The sequence below is a fragment of the Oncorhynchus clarkii genome, chromosome 19, assembly GCF_045791955.1.
Source record: "Oncorhynchus clarkii lewisi isolate Uvic-CL-2024 chromosome 19, UVic_Ocla_1.0, whole genome shotgun sequence".
Lineage (NCBI taxonomy): Eukaryota > Metazoa > Chordata > Actinopteri > Salmoniformes > Salmonidae > Oncorhynchus > Oncorhynchus clarkii.
This window is the reverse complement of record NC_092165.1, coordinates 11,313,406-11,331,656: the sequence shown is the minus strand read 5'-3', so window position 1 is coordinate 11,331,656 and position 18,251 is coordinate 11,313,406. Positions and strand designations below refer to the sequence as shown.

General features: G+C 48.1%; 1 protein-coding gene across 1 annotated transcript in view; it reads left to right on the top strand.

The window, feature by feature from the left end:
- The window catches only part of LOC139374711 (lipopolysaccharide-responsive and beige-like anchor protein), a 370,713-nt gene that overhangs the window by 122,306 nt on the left and 230,156 nt on the right, over nt 1-18,251 (top strand). Inside the window, exons 23-30 of the mRNA XM_071115819.1 lie at nt 1-505; nt 2,342-2,514; nt 3,720-3,873; nt 4,805-4,985; nt 10,479-10,609; nt 11,517-11,624; nt 12,087-12,228; nt 12,501-12,849. The exon at nt 1-505 is cut by the window's left edge and continues 998 nt beyond it. Coding sequence (XP_070971920.1) covers nt 1-505; nt 2,342-2,514; nt 3,720-3,873; nt 4,805-4,985; nt 10,479-10,609; nt 11,517-11,624; nt 12,087-12,228; nt 12,501-12,849 — 1,743 coding nt within the window. The remainder of the gene's footprint in view (nt 506-2,341; nt 2,515-3,719; nt 3,874-4,804; nt 4,986-10,478; nt 10,610-11,516; nt 11,625-12,086; nt 12,229-12,500; nt 12,850-18,251) is intronic.

Below are 18,251 nucleotides of genomic sequence, written 5' to 3'. Positions count from 1 at the left end.
TGTTGCCGAGGTCACAAAGTCAGCAGTGGAAAGTCGAGCCACACCACCTGCTTCTGTACCTGAGGAGAGTCAGACACAACCCCCTAAAATGGAGGAGATTGACCTTAACCCGTCTGTACCAGGCACCGACCCCACCAGCACAGAGCCAGCACGGCAGCCTTTAGAATCCACAACATCACCCCCTTCAGCCCTGGAGGCCATACTACCAGCAGCAGTAGGGGCCACTGTCTCTAAATCTGACACCCCGCAGGTTGTGGCACCAGCAGAGGCCCCCAGCACCAAGGGGTTCCAGCCAGAAGCCCCACAGGCCACAGAGGCCCCCAGCACCAGGACTGATACCTCTCCGAAGGTAGCCACTGCTACTGCTGTGGAGGCAGGGAAAGACAGTGCAGCAGAGGGCCCTGGCTCTGCCACCAAGACCAAAGAGATCCACATTGCCAGGCTGGATGTGTCCAGTGTGGCCTCAGACACAGAGAGACTGGCTCTAAAGGAGACCTCCACACCTGTATGTCATCACTGTTTCATTTATTTACTGGTCTTAACATGTATTTACATGTAAATTGTGTCTTTCACGATAAGTGCTTTATAATATACAGTATGTATGTATGTATGTATGTATGTATGTATGTATGTATGTCTACATACATACATGCATACAGTGGGGCAAAAAAGTATTCAGTCAGCCACCAATTGTGCAATTTCTCCCACTTAAAAAGATGTGAGAGGCCTGTAATTTTCACCATAGGTACACTTCAACTATGACGGACAAAATGAGAAAAAAAATCCAGAAAATCACATTGTAGGATTTTTAATGAATTTATTTGCAAATTATGGTGGAAAATAAGAATTTGGTCACCTACAAACAAGCAAGATTTCTGGCTCTCACAGACCTGTAACTTCTTCTTTAAGAGGCTCCTCTGTTCTCCACTCGTTACCTGTATTAATGGCACCTGTTTGAACTTGTTATCAGTATAAAAGACACCTGTCCACAACCTCAAACAGTCACACTCCAAATTCCACTATGGCCAAGACCAAAGAGCTGTCAAAGGACACCAGAAACAAAATTGTAGACCTGCACCAAGCTGGGTAGACTGAATCTGCAATAGGTAAGCAGCTTGGTTTGAATAAATCAACTGTGGGAGCAATTATTAGGAAATGGAAGACATACAAGACCACTGATAATCTCCCTCGATCTGGGGCTCCACGCAAGATCTCACCCCGTGGGGTCAAAATGATCACAAGAACGGTGAGCAAAAATCCCAGAACCACACGGGGGGACCTAGTGAATGACCTGCAGAGAGCTGGGACCAAAGTAACAAAGCATACCATCAGTAACACACTACGCCGCCAGGGACTCAAATCCTGCAGTGCCAGGCGTGTCCCCCTACTTAAGCCAGTACATGTCCAGGCCCGTCTGAAGTTTGCTAGAGAGCATTTGGATGATCCAGAAGAAGATTGGGAGAATGTCATATGGTCAGATGAAACCAAAATATAACTTTTTGGTAAAAACTCAACTCATTGTGTTTGGAGGACAAAGAATGCTGAGTTGCATCCAAAGAACACCATGCCTACTGTGAAGCATGGGGATGGAAACATCATGCTTTGGGGCTGTTTTTCTGAATGAATGGGGCCATGTATCGTGAGATTTTGAGTGAAAAACATCCTTCCATCAGCAAGGGCATTGAAGATGAAACGTGGCTGGGTCTTTCAGCATGACAATGATCCCAAACACACCGCTTGGGCAACGAAGGAGTGGCTTCGTAAGAAGCATTTCAAGGTCCTGGAGTGGCCTAGCCGGTCTCCAGATCTCAACCCCATAGAAAATCTTTGGAGGGAGTTGAAAGTCCGTGTTTCCCAGCAACAGCCCCAAAACATCACTGCTCTAGAGGAGATCTGCATGGAGGAATGGGCCAAAATACCAGCAACAGTGTGTGAAAACCTTGTGAAGACTTACAGAAAACGTTTGACCTCTGTCATTGCCAACAAAGGGTATATAACAAAGTATTGAGAAACTTTTGTTATTGACCAAATACTTATTTTCCACCATAATTTGCAAATAAATTCATTAAAAATCCTACAATGTGATTTTCTGGATTTTTTTTCTCATTTTGTCTGTCATAGTTGAAGTGTACCTATGATGAAAATTACAGGCCTCACTCATCTTTTTAAGTGGGAGAACTTGCACAATTGGTGGCTGACTAAATACTTTTTTGCCCCACTGTACATACATACATACAGGATTAGCTTTGGCTTTAGAATTAGCAATACAAATATATATATATATATATATATATATATATGGCTAATGCTGCTGCTAACTGTCCTGAGTGCTGTACCACAGGAAGTTCCTCAGGGCGACGCAGCCGGTGCCTCAGGAGGCCAGGCCAACGAGAGCAGCTCCTCCGCTCGCTCCACCATGTTCCGTATTCCAGAGTTCCGTTGGTCTCACATGCACCAGCGCCTGCTCACAGACCTGCTCTTCTCCATCGAGACTGACGTGCAGATGTGGAGGAGGTAAAGGAGGGGAATTGGTTGAAATACATGGAGAATTGCGTAGCATTTTGATCTGATTTCTAACACTAGAATGGTTGCCGGACAGGCGACTTTCCAACTCACTAACTTACAACAAAAAATGGTCTATCCTGCAAACTGGATCTCCGGGCTGTTGCTGTAAATGAGAATGTGCTTTCAGTCAACATGTAAAATAAGAATATAGAATATATACAGAGCCTTCAAAGTATTCACACCCCTTGACTTTTTCCACATTGTGTTGTGTTACAGCCTGAATTTAAAATGTAGATTTTGTGTCACTGGTCTACACACAATATCCCATAATGTCAAACTGGATTTATTTTTTAAACAAATGAATAAATAATGAAAAGCTGAAATGTCTTGAGTCAATGGGTATTCAACCCCTTGGTTATGGCAAGTCTAAATAAGACCTGAAGTATAAATGTGCTTAATAAATCGCAAAATAAATTGCATGGACTCACTCTGTGTGCAATAATAGTGTTTAAGAAGTTTGAGTCAGGGTAAAAATAAACTGAATGGAATGGAGCTTGACACAGGCAAAGTCCTAGAGGAAGACATGGTTGTCTGCTGTTAACCAGACACTGGGAAATTAATTCACCTTTCAGCAGGACAATAACCTAAAACACAAGGCCAAATCTACACGGGAGTTGCTTACCAAGACGACATTGAATATTCTTGAGTGGCCGAGACACAGGTTTTACTTAAATCGGCTTGAAAATCTATGGCAAGACCTGCGAATGGTTGTCTAGCCATGTTCAACAACCAACTTGACAGAGCTTGAAGAGTTTTTGAAAGAATCATGGGCAAATGTTGTACAATCCAGGTGTGCAAAGCTCTTAGAGACTTACCCAGAAAGACTCACAGCTGTAATCGCTGCCAAAAGGTGCTTCTGCAAAGTGTAAACAAGGGAGTGTGAATACTTATGTCAATTAGATATTTCTGTGTTTCATTCTCAATAAATTAGTCTGTCTATATAGGATATTGTGTTTAGATGGGTGAGGGGGAAAAAAATATTGAGTCAGTTTTGACTTCAGGCTGTAACACAACAAAATGTGGAATATGTCAAGAGGTATGAATACATTCTGAAGGCGCTGAAGGAATTGATTGTGTTGTACATTGATTCAGTGGTTATAATGTTTAGCTTCTATGTACCTCTGTGTAATTTGTGCCCGTCTCCTCTCTCCCAGTCACTCCACTAAGACGGTGATGGACTTTGTGAACAGCAGTGAGAATGTGGTGTTTGTCCACAACACAGTGCACCTCATCTCTCAGGTGGTGGACAACCTCATCATGGCCTGTGGAGGCATCCTGCCCCTGCTTTCTGCTGCCACATCCTCCTCAGTGAGAGACACTCTGTCTGTTGTGTCGGTCTGTTGTGTCGGTCTGGTGTATAAGTATGTTGTCTGTCTGTCTGTTTCTGTCTCTGTTTCTGTCTGTCTCTGTTTCTGTCTCTCTGTCTCTCTGTATGTCTGTCTCTCTGCTTCTGTCTCTCTGCTTCTGTCTCTCTGCCTCTGTCTCTCTGCCTCTGTCTCTCTGCCTCTGTCTCTCTGCCTCTGTCTCTCTGCCTCTGTCTCTCTGCCTCTGTCTCTCTGCCTCTGTCTCTCTGCCTCTGTCTCTCTGCCTCTGTCTCTCTGCCTCTGTCTCTCTGCCTCTGTCTCTCTGCCTCTGTCTCTCTGTCTCTCTGCCTCTGTGTGTCTGTCTGTCTGTCTGTCTGTCTGTCTGTCTGTCTGTCTGTCTGTCTGTCTGTCTGTCTGTCTGTACACACCCATCCACCCACTCACAGGAGGTTATCCCTGTCCATCCATCCCCGTTGACCTTTCTCCAATCACATTAGACTACAGTTGGTCAGTGCTAACATGGTTAGTGTGTTTTTGTACTGTCTGACCCCAGTGACAGTAGCACTCCAGTATAACATAAACCCTGATGGACCTGTGGTCCTCTGTCTCCCCTCCATACCTCTCCCTTTACCATTTACACTGGAAACGATGTCCAGTGTGGACTGGTGGCTGTGGCTACAGCAGGGGTCAATTCCATCATAATTAGATTCAAAGACCGGTTTGAATTCAATGAGGATTTAATCGGATTGAAATCTAAAATGGACAGATTGGATATTGAATTGACAAGATGATGTTGCTCAGCAGACGTTGAACCATTTCCCTTTCTTACCAAACAGGGTCCCTAAGTTGACTAATAGCTACATGTCATAATTTAGTTTGGATTTGACAGTAATGATGCTAGTGATGGTGGTGTTTGTCCCCCTTCTTCTCCTCAGCATGATCTGGAGAACATTGAGCCGTCCCAGGGTCTGTCGGTGGAGGCGTCGGTCACCTTCCTGCAGCGCCTCATCAACCTGGTGGATGTTCTGATCTTCGCCTCCTCCCTCAACTTCACCGAGATCGAGGCTGAGAAGAACATGTCCTCTGGCGGTATCCTCAGACAGAGCCTCCGTCTGGGTACGTATGGAAGAACCTCTCTGCCTCTCTCTCCTCCTCCATCCCTTCTGGTCTTTTCCATCTCTTCACACTTCCTCTCCCCATTTCCCATCTTCTCTTCCTGTTCTGTTCTTTACATGTCCTCTCTTCTTGTTTCCCTCTTTTCCTCATCTCTCCACTTCCTCCTTCATTCACTTCCTCCTTTTCTCACCCTTTTCCTCCTCATTCACCTCTTTTTATCGATCCCCCTCTATATCAGACTGCAGTAGACTCTAATAGCAGCCTGAGCTGCCAAAGGTCTCCGTATATAGCCTCTCTCTTTCTCTCTCTCTCTCTCTCTTGGCTCGTAGCAGCCCTCTCTTAACTTGTTATTATAACCCCTCTGCGCTGCAACACTCTAAAATGGCCGCCTATGATTAGGCGATTTTCCCCCGTAATGGCCCTGGCTATAGCCCTAGGCCTGCCTCTCTCTCGCTCTCTTTCTCTTTCTCTGCCTCGTTCCAGTCTATTAAAGTAACCCAGTGACAGCTCCGAGACACGGCTAGACCCCTGCTCTGCTAGCTGAATAAAATATACTTCAAATGCTTTACATTATTCATTTTATTCAGGCACTACATTACACCAACCACCTTATCCAACCTCCAACCCACCCCTCAGCTCCCTAGTACAGTAAGACTATGCATGGGGATTTAAACCATCTGCTCCATTTGGGTAATGGGCCGTGCTCCGGTATCCATTTTTGCTTTTAAATACTCCTTACAAACTAGCTCGTAAACAAAATGGTGGCCCTGTACGCCACCTTGTTCAGCTGATATCCAGTCGCATTCTTTTTCTCTGGGTTTATCCCAACGGCCATTCTCATTGGTGGGGAGCTCGGTGGAGAGAGTGATGCTGTCGTAGCACATGCCTGCTCCCGTTATGAGATTCATTTTTGATGAGGCATTCTTTCCCTGTTGCTGGTGCAGTTATCTGATTTGGGTAGACTGTAACAAGGTTTCAAGGGGGAACTTACGCACACGCACATACACAGGCACACACACAGGCACACACACACACACACACACAGGCACACACACAAACACGCACACTGCCTCTCCTGAAGGCCTTAATGTAAAACTCCAGACCATTCCAGATGAAATACTTCCACCTCTAATCTAGACGGTTGAGAGTTTACATTTCAGAAACGAGGGAGGGGATAAAAGAAAGATAGAAAGCAAAATAGAAAGCGTGCTCGGAATATAGCACCGCAATATATCATATTAAAATAAAAAAATGCCCCCTTGCAGTGGTAGGAGCCAGAAACCTACCTGAAGTTATCAAACAGTGGATATTTTACCTCATGTTCTGTGATGTAGTTTGTTTCCCAGGCAAGACCCACATGTAGTGAGGCACCATTGTCATCCAATATTGAATTAACCCCATGCAGGGTTTGGATACAGTGAGAACTAGTGTGACCTTGGATACACAAAGAACTAGTGTTACCTTGGATACAGGAAGAACTAGTGTGACCTAGGATACAGGAAGATCTAGTGTGACCTAGGATACAAGGAGATCTAGTGTTTCCTTGGATACAGGAAGAACTAGTGTTGGGACTAGGGGAGCAGGGAGAGAAGAGGTGAACTCTGTTGTCCACGTGGACTGGAGCCTTGACCTTGTTTCTGGAGAGTTCAATACTTTCTCAATCGCTCCTCACTTCTCACTTTCTGTCTCTCCCCAATTCTCTCTTCTCTTGGCTTCTCTCTGTCTCCTCCTGCCATGCTTTTTTGGTTGCTCGTTCTCTCACAACTTCACCCCTGGACTTCCTGAAGGGCCGCCCCTAGGTGGTAAAGGTAGGCAACAACACCTCCACTACGCTGATCCTCAACACAGGGGCCCCACAAGGGTGCGTGCTCAAACCCCTCCTGTACTCCCTGTTCACCCATGACTGCGTGGCTACACACGTCTCTAACTTAGTCATCAAGTTTGCAGACGACACAACAGTGGTAGGCCTGATTACCAACAACGATGAGTCAACCTACAGGGAGGAGGTGAGGGCCCTGGCAGAGTTGTGCCAGGAAAATAACCTCTCCCTCAACGTCAACAATATGAAGGAGCTGATTGTGGACTTCTGGAGACAGCAGAGAGAGCACACCCCCATCCACATTGACGGGACAGTAGAGGAGAGGGTGAAAGTTCCTCAGCGTACACATCACTGACAATATGAAATGGTCCATCTACACAGACAGTGTGGTGAAGGCACAACAGCGCCTCTTCATCCTCAGGAGGCTGAAGAAATTCTGCTTGGCCCCTAAGACCCTCACAAACTTCTATAGATGCACCACTGAGAGCATCCTGTCAGGCTTTATCACCGCCTGGTACGGCAACTGCATTGTCCACAGTCACAGTGCTCTCCAGCCCAATTCTTCACCAGGGGAAGTGTGTCTTCCTCCTGGACATCTTCAGCACCCAGTGTGAAAGCAAGGACAAGAAGATTATCAAGCACCTCAGCCACAGTCTGTTCACCCCGCTACCATCTAGAAGGCAGTTACAGTACAGCTTCATCAAAGCTGGGACCAAGAGACTGAAAAACAGCTTCTATCTCCAGGCCATCAGACTATTAAATAGTCACTGCTAGCGGACCACCGTCCAGTACCCTGCCCTGAACCTTAGTCACTGTTACTAGCTGACCACCGTCCAGTACCCTGCCCTGAACTTAGACACTGTTACTAGCTGACCACCGTCCAGTACCCTGCCCTGAACTTAGACACTGTTACTAGCTGACCACCGTCCAGTACCCTGCCCTGAACTTAGACACTGTTACTAGCTGACCACCGTCCAGTAACCTGCCCTGAACTTACACTGTTACTAGCTGACCACCGTCCAGTACCCTGCCCTGAACTTAGACACTGTTACTAGCTGACCACCGTCCAGTACCCTGCTCTGAACTTAGACACTGTTACTAGCTGACCACCGTCTAGTACCCTGCCCTGAACTTAGACACTGTTACTAGCTGACCATCGTCCAGTACCCTGTCCTGAACTTAGACACTGTTACTAGCTGACCACCGTCCAGTACCCTGCCCTGAACTTAGACACTGTTACTAGCTGACCACCGTCCAGTACCCTGCCCTGAACTTAGACACTGTTACTAGCTGACCACCGTCCAGTACCCTGCCCTGAACCTTAGTCACTGTTACTAGCTGACCACCGTCCAGTACCCTGCCCTGAACTTAGACACTGTTACTAGCTGACCACCGTCCAGTACCCTGCCCTGAACTTAGACACTGTTACTAGCCGACACCACTCAGTACTCAATCCTGCACCTTAGACACTGTTACTAGCTGGGTACCACCCGGTACTCTACCCTACACCTTAGACACTGTTACTAGCCGGCACCACTCGGGACTCAACCCTGCACCTTAGACACTGCTGCCCTATGTACATAGTCATTGAACACTGGTCACTTTAATAATGTTTTACATACTGTTTTACTCACTTCACATGTAATACTATATTCTAGTCAAGGCTCATCCTATCTAATTACTGCCGTTCACACCTTTTCTATTCATATATTGCCCATCGTCTAGAGGTCGACGATTATGATTTTTCAACGCCGATGCCGATTATTGGAGGACCAAAAAAAGCCGATACCGATTAATCGGACGATTTATTTATTTATTTGTAATAATGACAATTACAACAATACTGAATGAACACTTATTTTAACTTAATATAATACATCAATATAATCAATTTAGCCTCAAATAAATAATGAAACATGTTCAATTTGGTTTAAATAATGCAAAAACAAAGCGTTGGAGAAGAAAGTAAAAGTGCAATATGTGCTATGTAAGAAAGCTAACGTTTCAGTTCCTTGCTCAGAACATGAGAACATATGAAAGCTGGTGGTTCCTTTTAACATGAGTCTTCAATATTCCCAGGTAAGAAGTTTTAGGTTGTAGTTATTATAGGAATTATAGGACTATTTCTCTCTATACCATTTGTATTTCATTAACCTTTGACTATTGGATGTTCTTATAGGCACTTTAGTATTGCCAGTGTAATAGTATAGCTTCCGTCCCTCTCCTCACTCCTACTTGGGCTCGAACCAGGAACACATCGACAATAGCCACCCTCGAAGCAGCGTTACTCATGCAGAGCAAGGGGAACAACTACTCCAAGTCTCAGAGCGAGTGACATTTGAAACGCTATTAGCGCGCACCCTGCTAACTAGCTAGCCATTTCACATCGGTTACATCGGTTACCAGCCTAATCTCGGGAGTTGATAGGCTTGAAGTCATAAACAGCGCAACGCTTGAAGCACAGCAACGAACTGCTGGCAAAACGCACGAAAGTGCTGTTTGAATGAATGCTTACGAGTCTGCTGGTGCCTACCATCACTCAGTCAGTCTGCTCTATCAAATCATAGACTTCGTTATAACATAATAACACACAGAAATACGAGCCTTAGGTCATTAATATGGTCGAATCCGGAAACTATCATCTCGAAAACAAGACGTTTATTCTTTCAGTGAAATACGGAACCGTTCCGTATTTTATCTAACGGGTGGCATCCATAAGTCTAAATATTCCTGTTACATTGCACAACCTTCAATGTTATGTCATAATTACGTAAAATTCTGGCAAATTAGGCGGCCCAAACTGTTGCATATACACTGACTCTGCGTGTAATGAACGCAATGGAAGTGACACAATTAAACCTGGTAAATATTGTCTGCTAACCTGGATTTATATGCAGGTTTAAAAATATATACTTCTATGTATTGATTTTAAGAAAGGCTTTGATGTTTATGGTTAGGTACACATTGGAGCAACGATACGCACTGCATCGATTATATGCAACGCAGGACATGCTAGATAAACTAGTAATATCATCAACCATGTGTAGTTAACTAGAGATTATGATTGATTGATTGTTTTTTATAAGTTAAGTTTAATGCTAGCTAGCAACTTACCTTGGCTAACTGCATTTAGCAGTTAGCCAACTCCACAGTCTCCTCGTGGAGTGCAATGTAATCAGGTGGTTAGAGTGTTGGACTAGTTAACTGTAAGGTTGCAAGATTGAATCCCCCGAGCTGACAATTTACAAATCTGTCGTTCTGCCCCTGAACGAGGCAGTTAACCCACCGTTCCTAGGGCGTCGTTGAAAATATAAATGTGTTCTTAACTGACTTGCCTAGTTAAATAAAGATTAAATAAAGGTGAAAAAATAAATATTTTTTTATGAAAACTTGTTATGAAAACTTGAAATCGGCCCTAATTAATCGGTCGACCCCTACTCATGTCTATACACACCATATATTTATATATACTCAGACATGGCTCATTCTGATATTCCTTCATTTCTTTCCTTCTGGATTTGTGTGTATTGTTTTGTATTGTTAGGTATTACTGCACTGTCGGAGCTAGAAACATAAGCATTTTTCTGCACCTGCGATAACATCTTCAAAATATGTGTACACAGCCTGTTTTCTTTGACTTATACATCCACCGCATCTCTCATCTCTCTCTGCAGTGTGTGCCATGGCTGTGAGGAACTGTCTGGAATGTCAGCAGCAGTCTCACTTCAAGCCCAGCCAGGACAGCGCCCGCGGCCAGCAAGCCGTGCACAGCCTCATGGGAGCCGCCAAGTCCATGCCCGCGCAGGCAAGCAGTATCATCCCTCCTCACTCAGTCACAGACTCTCTCTTCAAACCCCCCCCCCCCCCCCCCCCACACACACACACACACACATTTGTCCCTCCCTCTCCTCTTTCTGTCATTTCGGGAATCTTGACTTTCTAGCAATACCCCCCCCCCACACACACACACACACATTTGTCCCTCCCTCTCCTCTGTCTGTCATTTCGGGAATCTTGACTTTCTAGCAATACCCCCCCATTTTTTTTTTTACATTTCCCAATCTCCCTAGGAGACATGGAGAAACACCATAATTGATGACATTTCTCGCATCCCTCTAAGTCGTCCTTTGTCTTGCGTTGCATCCTAATAATTCCCCTGCAGGAACCCATCCCTTTGTGGTCCTCCCTATGTAATAGCAGAGAGTTGTTATTGCATTAGCTGATATGTTATTGCATTACTTCGCCTGCTGTTATGTTACACTAGACAAGGCCCTTTGTCATTGTTGGCCTTTTCATTTGATATGGTGACTTCCAGTAAAACAGTTTTTCTTCCTGAAACCAGTGTGTAAAGTCTCATTCATAATGCAGTGAGTGGCTCTATGGTAAAACCCATTATGTTAAGGGTCTGAGTCTCTGGACTGGCCAACTATACACTTCCCATGGGTTGATTTACAACACTCTACTGATGGTGGAATGGGCCGTTGAGGTTGACCTCTGCTAACACATACACCTTCCATGACAGTCGGTTATCATTTGTGATGTCTTCGACTTACAGAGAAGTCTAGTTTTGGACAGTGGGTAGAGTATATAAACTGATAATGGTATTTTCATCATTAACCAGCAATAGGTGCTTACATTATTATGTGTGTGTCTGTGCGTGTCTGTGTCTGTCTGTGTGCGTGTTTGTGTGTGCGTGTGTTCTACACCTGCAGAGCCCTGTTGATGTTGTGACAGGAGGGATGTCTCCCATCAGAGACATGGACCGTCTGCTACAGGAAATGGACATCAACCGCCTCAGAGCCGTGGTCTTCAGAGATATCGTGAGTTTACAAAACTTTGATAAAGATTGAGGTTGAAACGAGTCAACTTTTCAAATAAATAGCAGTACCTATGCATTGCAAAAACTTGTTATTGCTGTCTTTTTGGAAGACCCCATGATTTTTTTTTTTTTTAAATACTGTGTAGATGTAGGATCTTAATTTGAGCCAGTTTGCTACAGCAGGAAACTGTTCCTGCAGCAACAGGAAATGTGGATTATTATTACATTTTTGTAGGTGTTTATAAAATCAAGTCTGAAATTTCACAGTGGAAATTACACATTTCAGAAGCCTTATTAAAACCTTAAATACACTACAAGTAAAAAAAATCCTGTATTGCGGGAAAGTTGTTCTGCAACAGGGTGATCAAATAAAGATCCTACATCTGTACATACTCAAACATATTACAGACTGGCGGTGTGCTGTATTATAGCTGTGTTGCATGTTGTGTGTGTTTGGGTAAAGGAGGACAGTAAGCAGGCTCAGTTCTTGGCCCTGGCCGTGGTTTACTTCATCTCTGTTCTCATGGTGTCCAAGTACCGAGACATCCTGGAGCCCCAAAACGACAAGAAACTCCCCCAGCGCAGCCAGTCTGCCAGGAGCGCAGGTACACACCTCACCCATATGGCTACGCAGAGGAGCTCCATCTAGCCAAGTGTCCATCCCTCAACATGTCAATCTCTCTCTTATACATTAGTTATATATGGAATTTCCAATTGTCTTGATTGTGCCTTGAAATGTACTGGTGTGTTGATAGTCTTTACAATCTCTTAGATGTGCTGTTGTAGATTCTCATTCATTTTCATTCATTCTCATTCATGAGCTGGTTCAGGTTTTTCTCAACGTTTATAAACCTCCTTTAATGATTCCTCCCATCAGACAGTAATGCCGTCTCTGGCGGTCCCGACCTGGAGAGCAGTGTGTCCCTCCGTCGCCGAGACTCTGGCATCGGGGATGACCATAGCTCCGTGGCCCCCAGTGAGGCGGACACCACCGCCCAGGGGCCCGACGCCGTGTCCGAGGCCCTGTCCACCCTCTCCTCAGAGGTCAGGGGTCACAGAGACAACCCCACGGCAGACGCCAGGGGCGGGAAGAACGTGAAGGACATCCTGCGCAGCCTGGTCTCGGCGCCTGCTGATGACATCATGGTGGACCCCAGCCTTCTGCCGCCGGCCTTCCTGGGAGCTGCTATGGGAAACAATCCCAACCAGTTCAGATCCTTTGACAGGTGTGTGGGCCACAGAGTTTTACAATCAGGGCTCAGTCTCTCAAAGACTGCAAACTTTTTAAATACCCCTTGACCTGGTTCACAGCCTCACAGCTCTTAACCCCTCCCCTCCATACCTTGAAACGGTCCAACATGAACATGTACTAAGTGAAGGCGAGGAAGCATCACATCAGAAACCCACTACCATCACAGACACCCTTTTTAAACTCTTGTATCCCCCCCCGACCCCATCCCTGTAGCTCTCTGGTTTTGCCTGTCGATGTGGCTTCTCAACACAAATAAACAGGGCTACAAAGTACCTGTCTTCAGGAAAACACATCAAAACAATCGAGGCATCTGCCAGAGGCAGTGAGGAAGGGAGAGAGACTGATCTAAAAGACGACTCTGTGGCAGCCAGCAGGAAGCTGTTTCTTTTCACCTTGTCACTGATATTTAATAGCTTCTCTTTTTCGTCTCTCTCTCTCCCGGTCTTTCTTTCTCTCTGTCTGCACCGTGGGCTAGGCTGTCTGTCTCTCTGGTACTATAATAAGGGAAAGAGAAGCTGGCTAGATGGATCCCCTATGGAGTGAGGGGGCGAGTGGTCAGAGACTTAGTGGGAACCCAAGGCGGTGCTGTGTGTGGGTGGGTGTACTGTACCTATACAGACTATACAGACATCTCAAAGTCTGGTTTGTATTTGGGGGAATTGTCCCTGTGGCACACTAGACACAAAGGAAGCGGGGAGAGAGAAAAAGGGAGAGGGAGAGAGCGTGAGGGGAAAGGGAGAGCAAGAGGTATAGAGAGAGAACACCCCCCCCCTCTCCCTCCACAGGAAGAGAGACACCTAGTCAAGGTTCTCATGCCAAGGAAGAAGGAAAGCGTTTCTCCATCACCCCCCCCCCCCCCCCCCCCACCCCCATCCACCCCTCGCACTCCTCCTCTTCCAAACGGTGGGAATTCCGAGGCATCCCTGTGATCCTCAGCCTCTTTATCTGTGGAATGCTTTGTTGGCACTCCTCATATCTGGTGGGATTAGAGCGGCTCCCGGGGCCGTTAGCGTTGGAGAGGAGGAGAGCTGGAGAGCATAGAGTAACAGCTCTACCTCGCCACGGGGAGCCCCAGTCAGACCCCCAGCTGGCCCCAGCCCAGGCAGCTCCCGGCCCCTCTAACCCAGATATGAAGGCCCGGGGGCTGGGGTTCCCAGGTCAGCACACCCCTCTGGTCTTCTACCTTTATCTCCCACCAGGATCCGCCTACCCTCACAGACCCTGAAACCTCTGGCTCGGAGATGCCTGGTTATCTTGATGGTTTCTGCTCTCTACTGCGTGGCTGTGCTCTGTGTTGAGGTCTGGGCTCTGCTCTCCCCTGCTCTTCTCTCTCTCAGGTCTACTCTAATCTCTACCGTCTGTGTTCAGGTCTGGGCTCTGCTCTCCCCTGCTCCTCTCTCTCTCAGGTCTAATCTCTACCGTCTGTGTTCAGGTCTGGGCTCTGCTCTCCCCTGCGTCTCTCTCTCTCAGGTCTAATCTCTACCGTCTGTGTTCAGGTCTGGGCTCTACTCTCCCCTGCTCCTCTCTCTCTCAGGTCTACTCTAATCTCTACCGTCTGTGTTCAGGTCTGGGCTCTGCTCTCCCCTGCTCCTCTCTCTCTCAGGTCTAATTTCTACCGTCTGTGTTCAGGTCTGGGCTCTGCTCTCCCCTGCTCCTCTCTCTCTCAGGTCTACTCTAATCTCTACCGTCGTGTGTTCAGGTCTGGGCTCTGCTCTCCCCTGCTCCTCTCTCTCTCAGGTCTGCTCTAATCTCTACCGTCTGTTTTCAGGTCTGGGCTCTGCTCTCCCCTGCTCCTCTCTCTCTCAGGTCTAATCTCTACGCTCTGTGTTCAGGTCTGGGCTCTGCTCTCCCCTGCTCCTCTCTCTCTCAGGTCTAATCTCTACGCTCTGTGTTCAGGTCTGGGCTCTGCTCTCCCCTGCTCCTCTCTCTCTCAGGTCTACTCTCTACCGTCGTGTGTTCAGGTCTGGGCTCTGCTCTCCCCTGCTCCTCTCTCTCTCAGGTCTGCTCTAATCTCTACCGTCTGTGTTCAGGTCTGGGCTCTGCTCTCCCCTGCTCCTCTCTCTCTCAGGTCTAATCTCTGCCCTCTGTGTTCAGGTCTGGGCTCTGCTCTCCCCTGCTCCTCTCTCTCTCAGGTCTACTCTCTACCGTCTGTGTTCAGGTCTGGGCTCTGCTCTCCCCTGCTCCTCTCTCTCTCAGGTCTAATCTCTACCGTCTGTGTTCAGGTCTGGGCTCTGCTCTCCCCTGCTCCTCTCTCTCTCAGGTCTACTCTCTACCCTCTGTGTTCAGGTCTGGGCTCTGCTCTCCCCTGCTCCTCTCTCTCTCAGGTCTACTCTCTACCCTCTGTGTTCAGGTTTGGGCTCTGCTCTCCCCTGCTCCTCTCTCTCTCAGGTCTGCTCTAATCTCTACCGTCTGTGTTCAGGTCTGGGCTCTGCTCTCCCCTGCTCCTCTCTCTCTCAGGTCTAATCTCTACCGTCTGTGTTCAGGTCTGGGCTCTGCTCTCCCCTGCTCCTCTCTCTCTCAGGTCTGCTCTAATCTCTACCGTCTGTGTTCAGGTCTGGGCTCTGCTCTCCCCTGCTCCTCTCTCTCTCAGGTCTAATCTCTACCGTCTGTGTTCAGGTCTGGGCTCTGCTCTCCCCTGCTCCTCTCTCTCTCAGGTCTAATCTCTACCGTCTGTGTTCAGGTCTGGGCTCTGCTCTCCCCTGCTCCTCTCTCTCTCAGGTCTACTCTCTACCCTCTGTGTTCAGGTCTGGGCTCTGCTCTCCCCTGCTCCTCTCTCTCTCATGTCTAATCTCTACCGTCTGTGTTCAGGTCTGGGCTCTGCTCTCCCCTGCTCCTCTCTCTCTCAGGTCTACTAAAATCTCTACCGTCGTGTGTTCAGGTCTGGGCTCTGCTCTCCCCTGCTCCTCTCTCTCTCAGGTCTGCTCTAATCTCTACCGTCTGTGTTCAGGTCTGGGCTCTGCTCTCCCCTGCTCCTCTCTCTCTCAGGTCTAATCCTTACCCTCTGTGTTCAGGTCTGGGCTCTGCTCTCCCCTGCTCCTCTCTCTCTCAGGTCTAATCTCTACCGTCTGTGTTCAGGTCTGGGCTCTGCTCTCCCCTGCTCCTCTCTCTCTCAGGTCTACTCTCTGCCCTCTGTGTTCAGGTCTGGGCTCTGCTCTCCCCTGCTCCTCTCTCTCTCAGGTCTAATCTCTACCCTCTGTGTTCAGGTCTGGGCTCTGCTCTCCCCTGCTCCTGTCTCTCTCAGGTCTACTCTCTACCGTCTGTGTTCAGGTCTGGGCTCTGCTCTCCCCTGCTCCTCTCTCTCTCAGGTCTAATCTCTACCGTCTGTGTTCAGGTCTGGGCTCTGCTCTCCCCTGCTCCTCTCTCTCTCAGGTCTACTCTCTACCCTCTGTGTTCAGGTCTGGGCTCTGCTCTCCCCTGCTCCTCTCTCTCTCAGGTCTACTCTCTACCCTCTGTGTTCAGGTTTGGGCTCTGCTCTCCCCTGCTCCTCTCTCTCTCTCATGTCTAATCTCTACCGTCTGGGCTCTGCTCTCCCCTGCTCCTCTCTCTCTCAGGTCTACTCTAATCTCTACCGTTGTGTGTTCAGGTCTGGGCTCTGCTCTCCCCTGCTCCTCTCTCTCTCAGGTCTGCTCTAATCTCTACCGTCTGTGTTCAGGTCTGGGCTCTGCTCTCCCCTGCTCCTCTCTCTCGCTCAGGTCTAATCTTTACCCTCTGTGTTCAGGTCTGGGCTCTGCTCTCCCCTGCTCCTCTCTCTCTCAGGTCTAATCTCTACCCTCTGTGTTCAGGTCTGGGCTCTGCTCTCCCCTACTCCTCTCTCTCTCACGTCTACTCTCTACCGTCGTGTGTTCAGGTCTGGGCTCTGCTCTCCCCTGCTCCTCTCTCTCTCTCAGGTCTAATCTCTACCCTCTGTGTTCAGGTCTGGGCTCTGCTCTCCCCTGCTCCTCTCTCTCTCAGGTCTGCTCTAATCTCTACCGTCTGTGTTCAGGTCTGGGCTCTGCTCTCCCCTGCTCCTCTCTCTCTCAGGTCTAATCTCTGCCCTCTGTGTTCAGGTCTGGGCTCTGCTCTCCCCTGCTCCTCTCTCTCTCAGGTCTACTCTCTACCCTCTGTGTTCAGGTTTGGGCTCTGCTCTCCCCTGCTCCTCTCTCTCTCATGTCTAATCTCTACCGTCTGTGTTCAGGTTTGGGCTCTGCTCTCCCCTGCTCCTCTCTCTCTCATTCTAATCTCTACCGTCTGTGTTCAGGTCTGGGCTCTGCTCTCCCCTGCTCTCTCTCTCTCAGGTCTAATCTCTACCGTCGTGTGTTCAGGTCTGGGCTCTGCTCTCCCCTGCTCCTCTCTCTCTCAGGTCTAATCTCTACTGTCTGTGTTCAGGTCTGGGCTCTGCTCTCCCCTGCTCCTCTCTCTCTCAGGTCTAATCTCTACCGTCTGTGTTCAGGTCTGGGCTCTGCTCTCCCCTGCTCCTCTCTCTCTCAGGTCTAATCTCTACCCTCTGTGTTCAGGTCTGGGCTCTGCTCTCCCCTGCTCCTCTCTCTCTCAGGTCTACTCTCTACCGTCTGTGTTCAGGTCTGGGCTCTGCTCTCCCCTGCTCCTCTCTCTCTCAGGTCTAATCTCTACCGTCTGTGTTCAGGTCTGGGCTCTGCTCTCCCCTGCTCTCTCTCTCTCAGCTCTACTCTAATCTCTACCGTCTGTGTTCAGGTCTGGGCTCTACTCTCCCCTGCTCCTCTCTCTCTCTCAGGTCTACTCTAATCTCTACCGTCTGTGTTGAGGTCTGGGCTCTACTCTCCCCTGCTCCTCTCTCTCTCAGGTCTACTCTAATCTCTACCGTCTGTGTTCAGGTCTGGGCTCTACTCTCCCCTGCTCCTCTCTCTCTCAGGTCTCTAATTTCTACCGTCTGTGTTCAGGTCTGGGCTCTACTCTCCCCTGCTCCTCTCTCTCTCAGGTCTACTCTAATCTCTACCGTCTGTGTTCAGGTCTGGGCTCTGCTCTCCCCTGCTCCTCTCTCTCTCAGGTCTAATCTCTACCCTCTGTGTTCAGGTCTGGGCTCTGCTCTCCCCTGCTCCTCTCTCTCTCAGGTCTACTCTAATCTCTACCGTCTGTGTTCAGGTCTGGGCTCTACTCTCCCCTGCTCCTCTCTCTCTCAGGTCTACTCTAATCTCTACCGTCTGTGTTCAGGTCTGGGCTCTACTCTACCGTCTGTGTTGAGGTCTGGGCTCTACTCTCTCTCTCAGGTCTACTCTAATCTCTACCGTCTGTGTTGAGGTCTGGGCTCTACTCTCCCCTGCTCCTCTCTCTCTCAGGTCTACTCTAATCTCTACCGTCTGTGTGAGAGTGCAGACTTCTAGTTTTTCATTTTCACTCAGATTGTAGGGAAATTCCATCAGA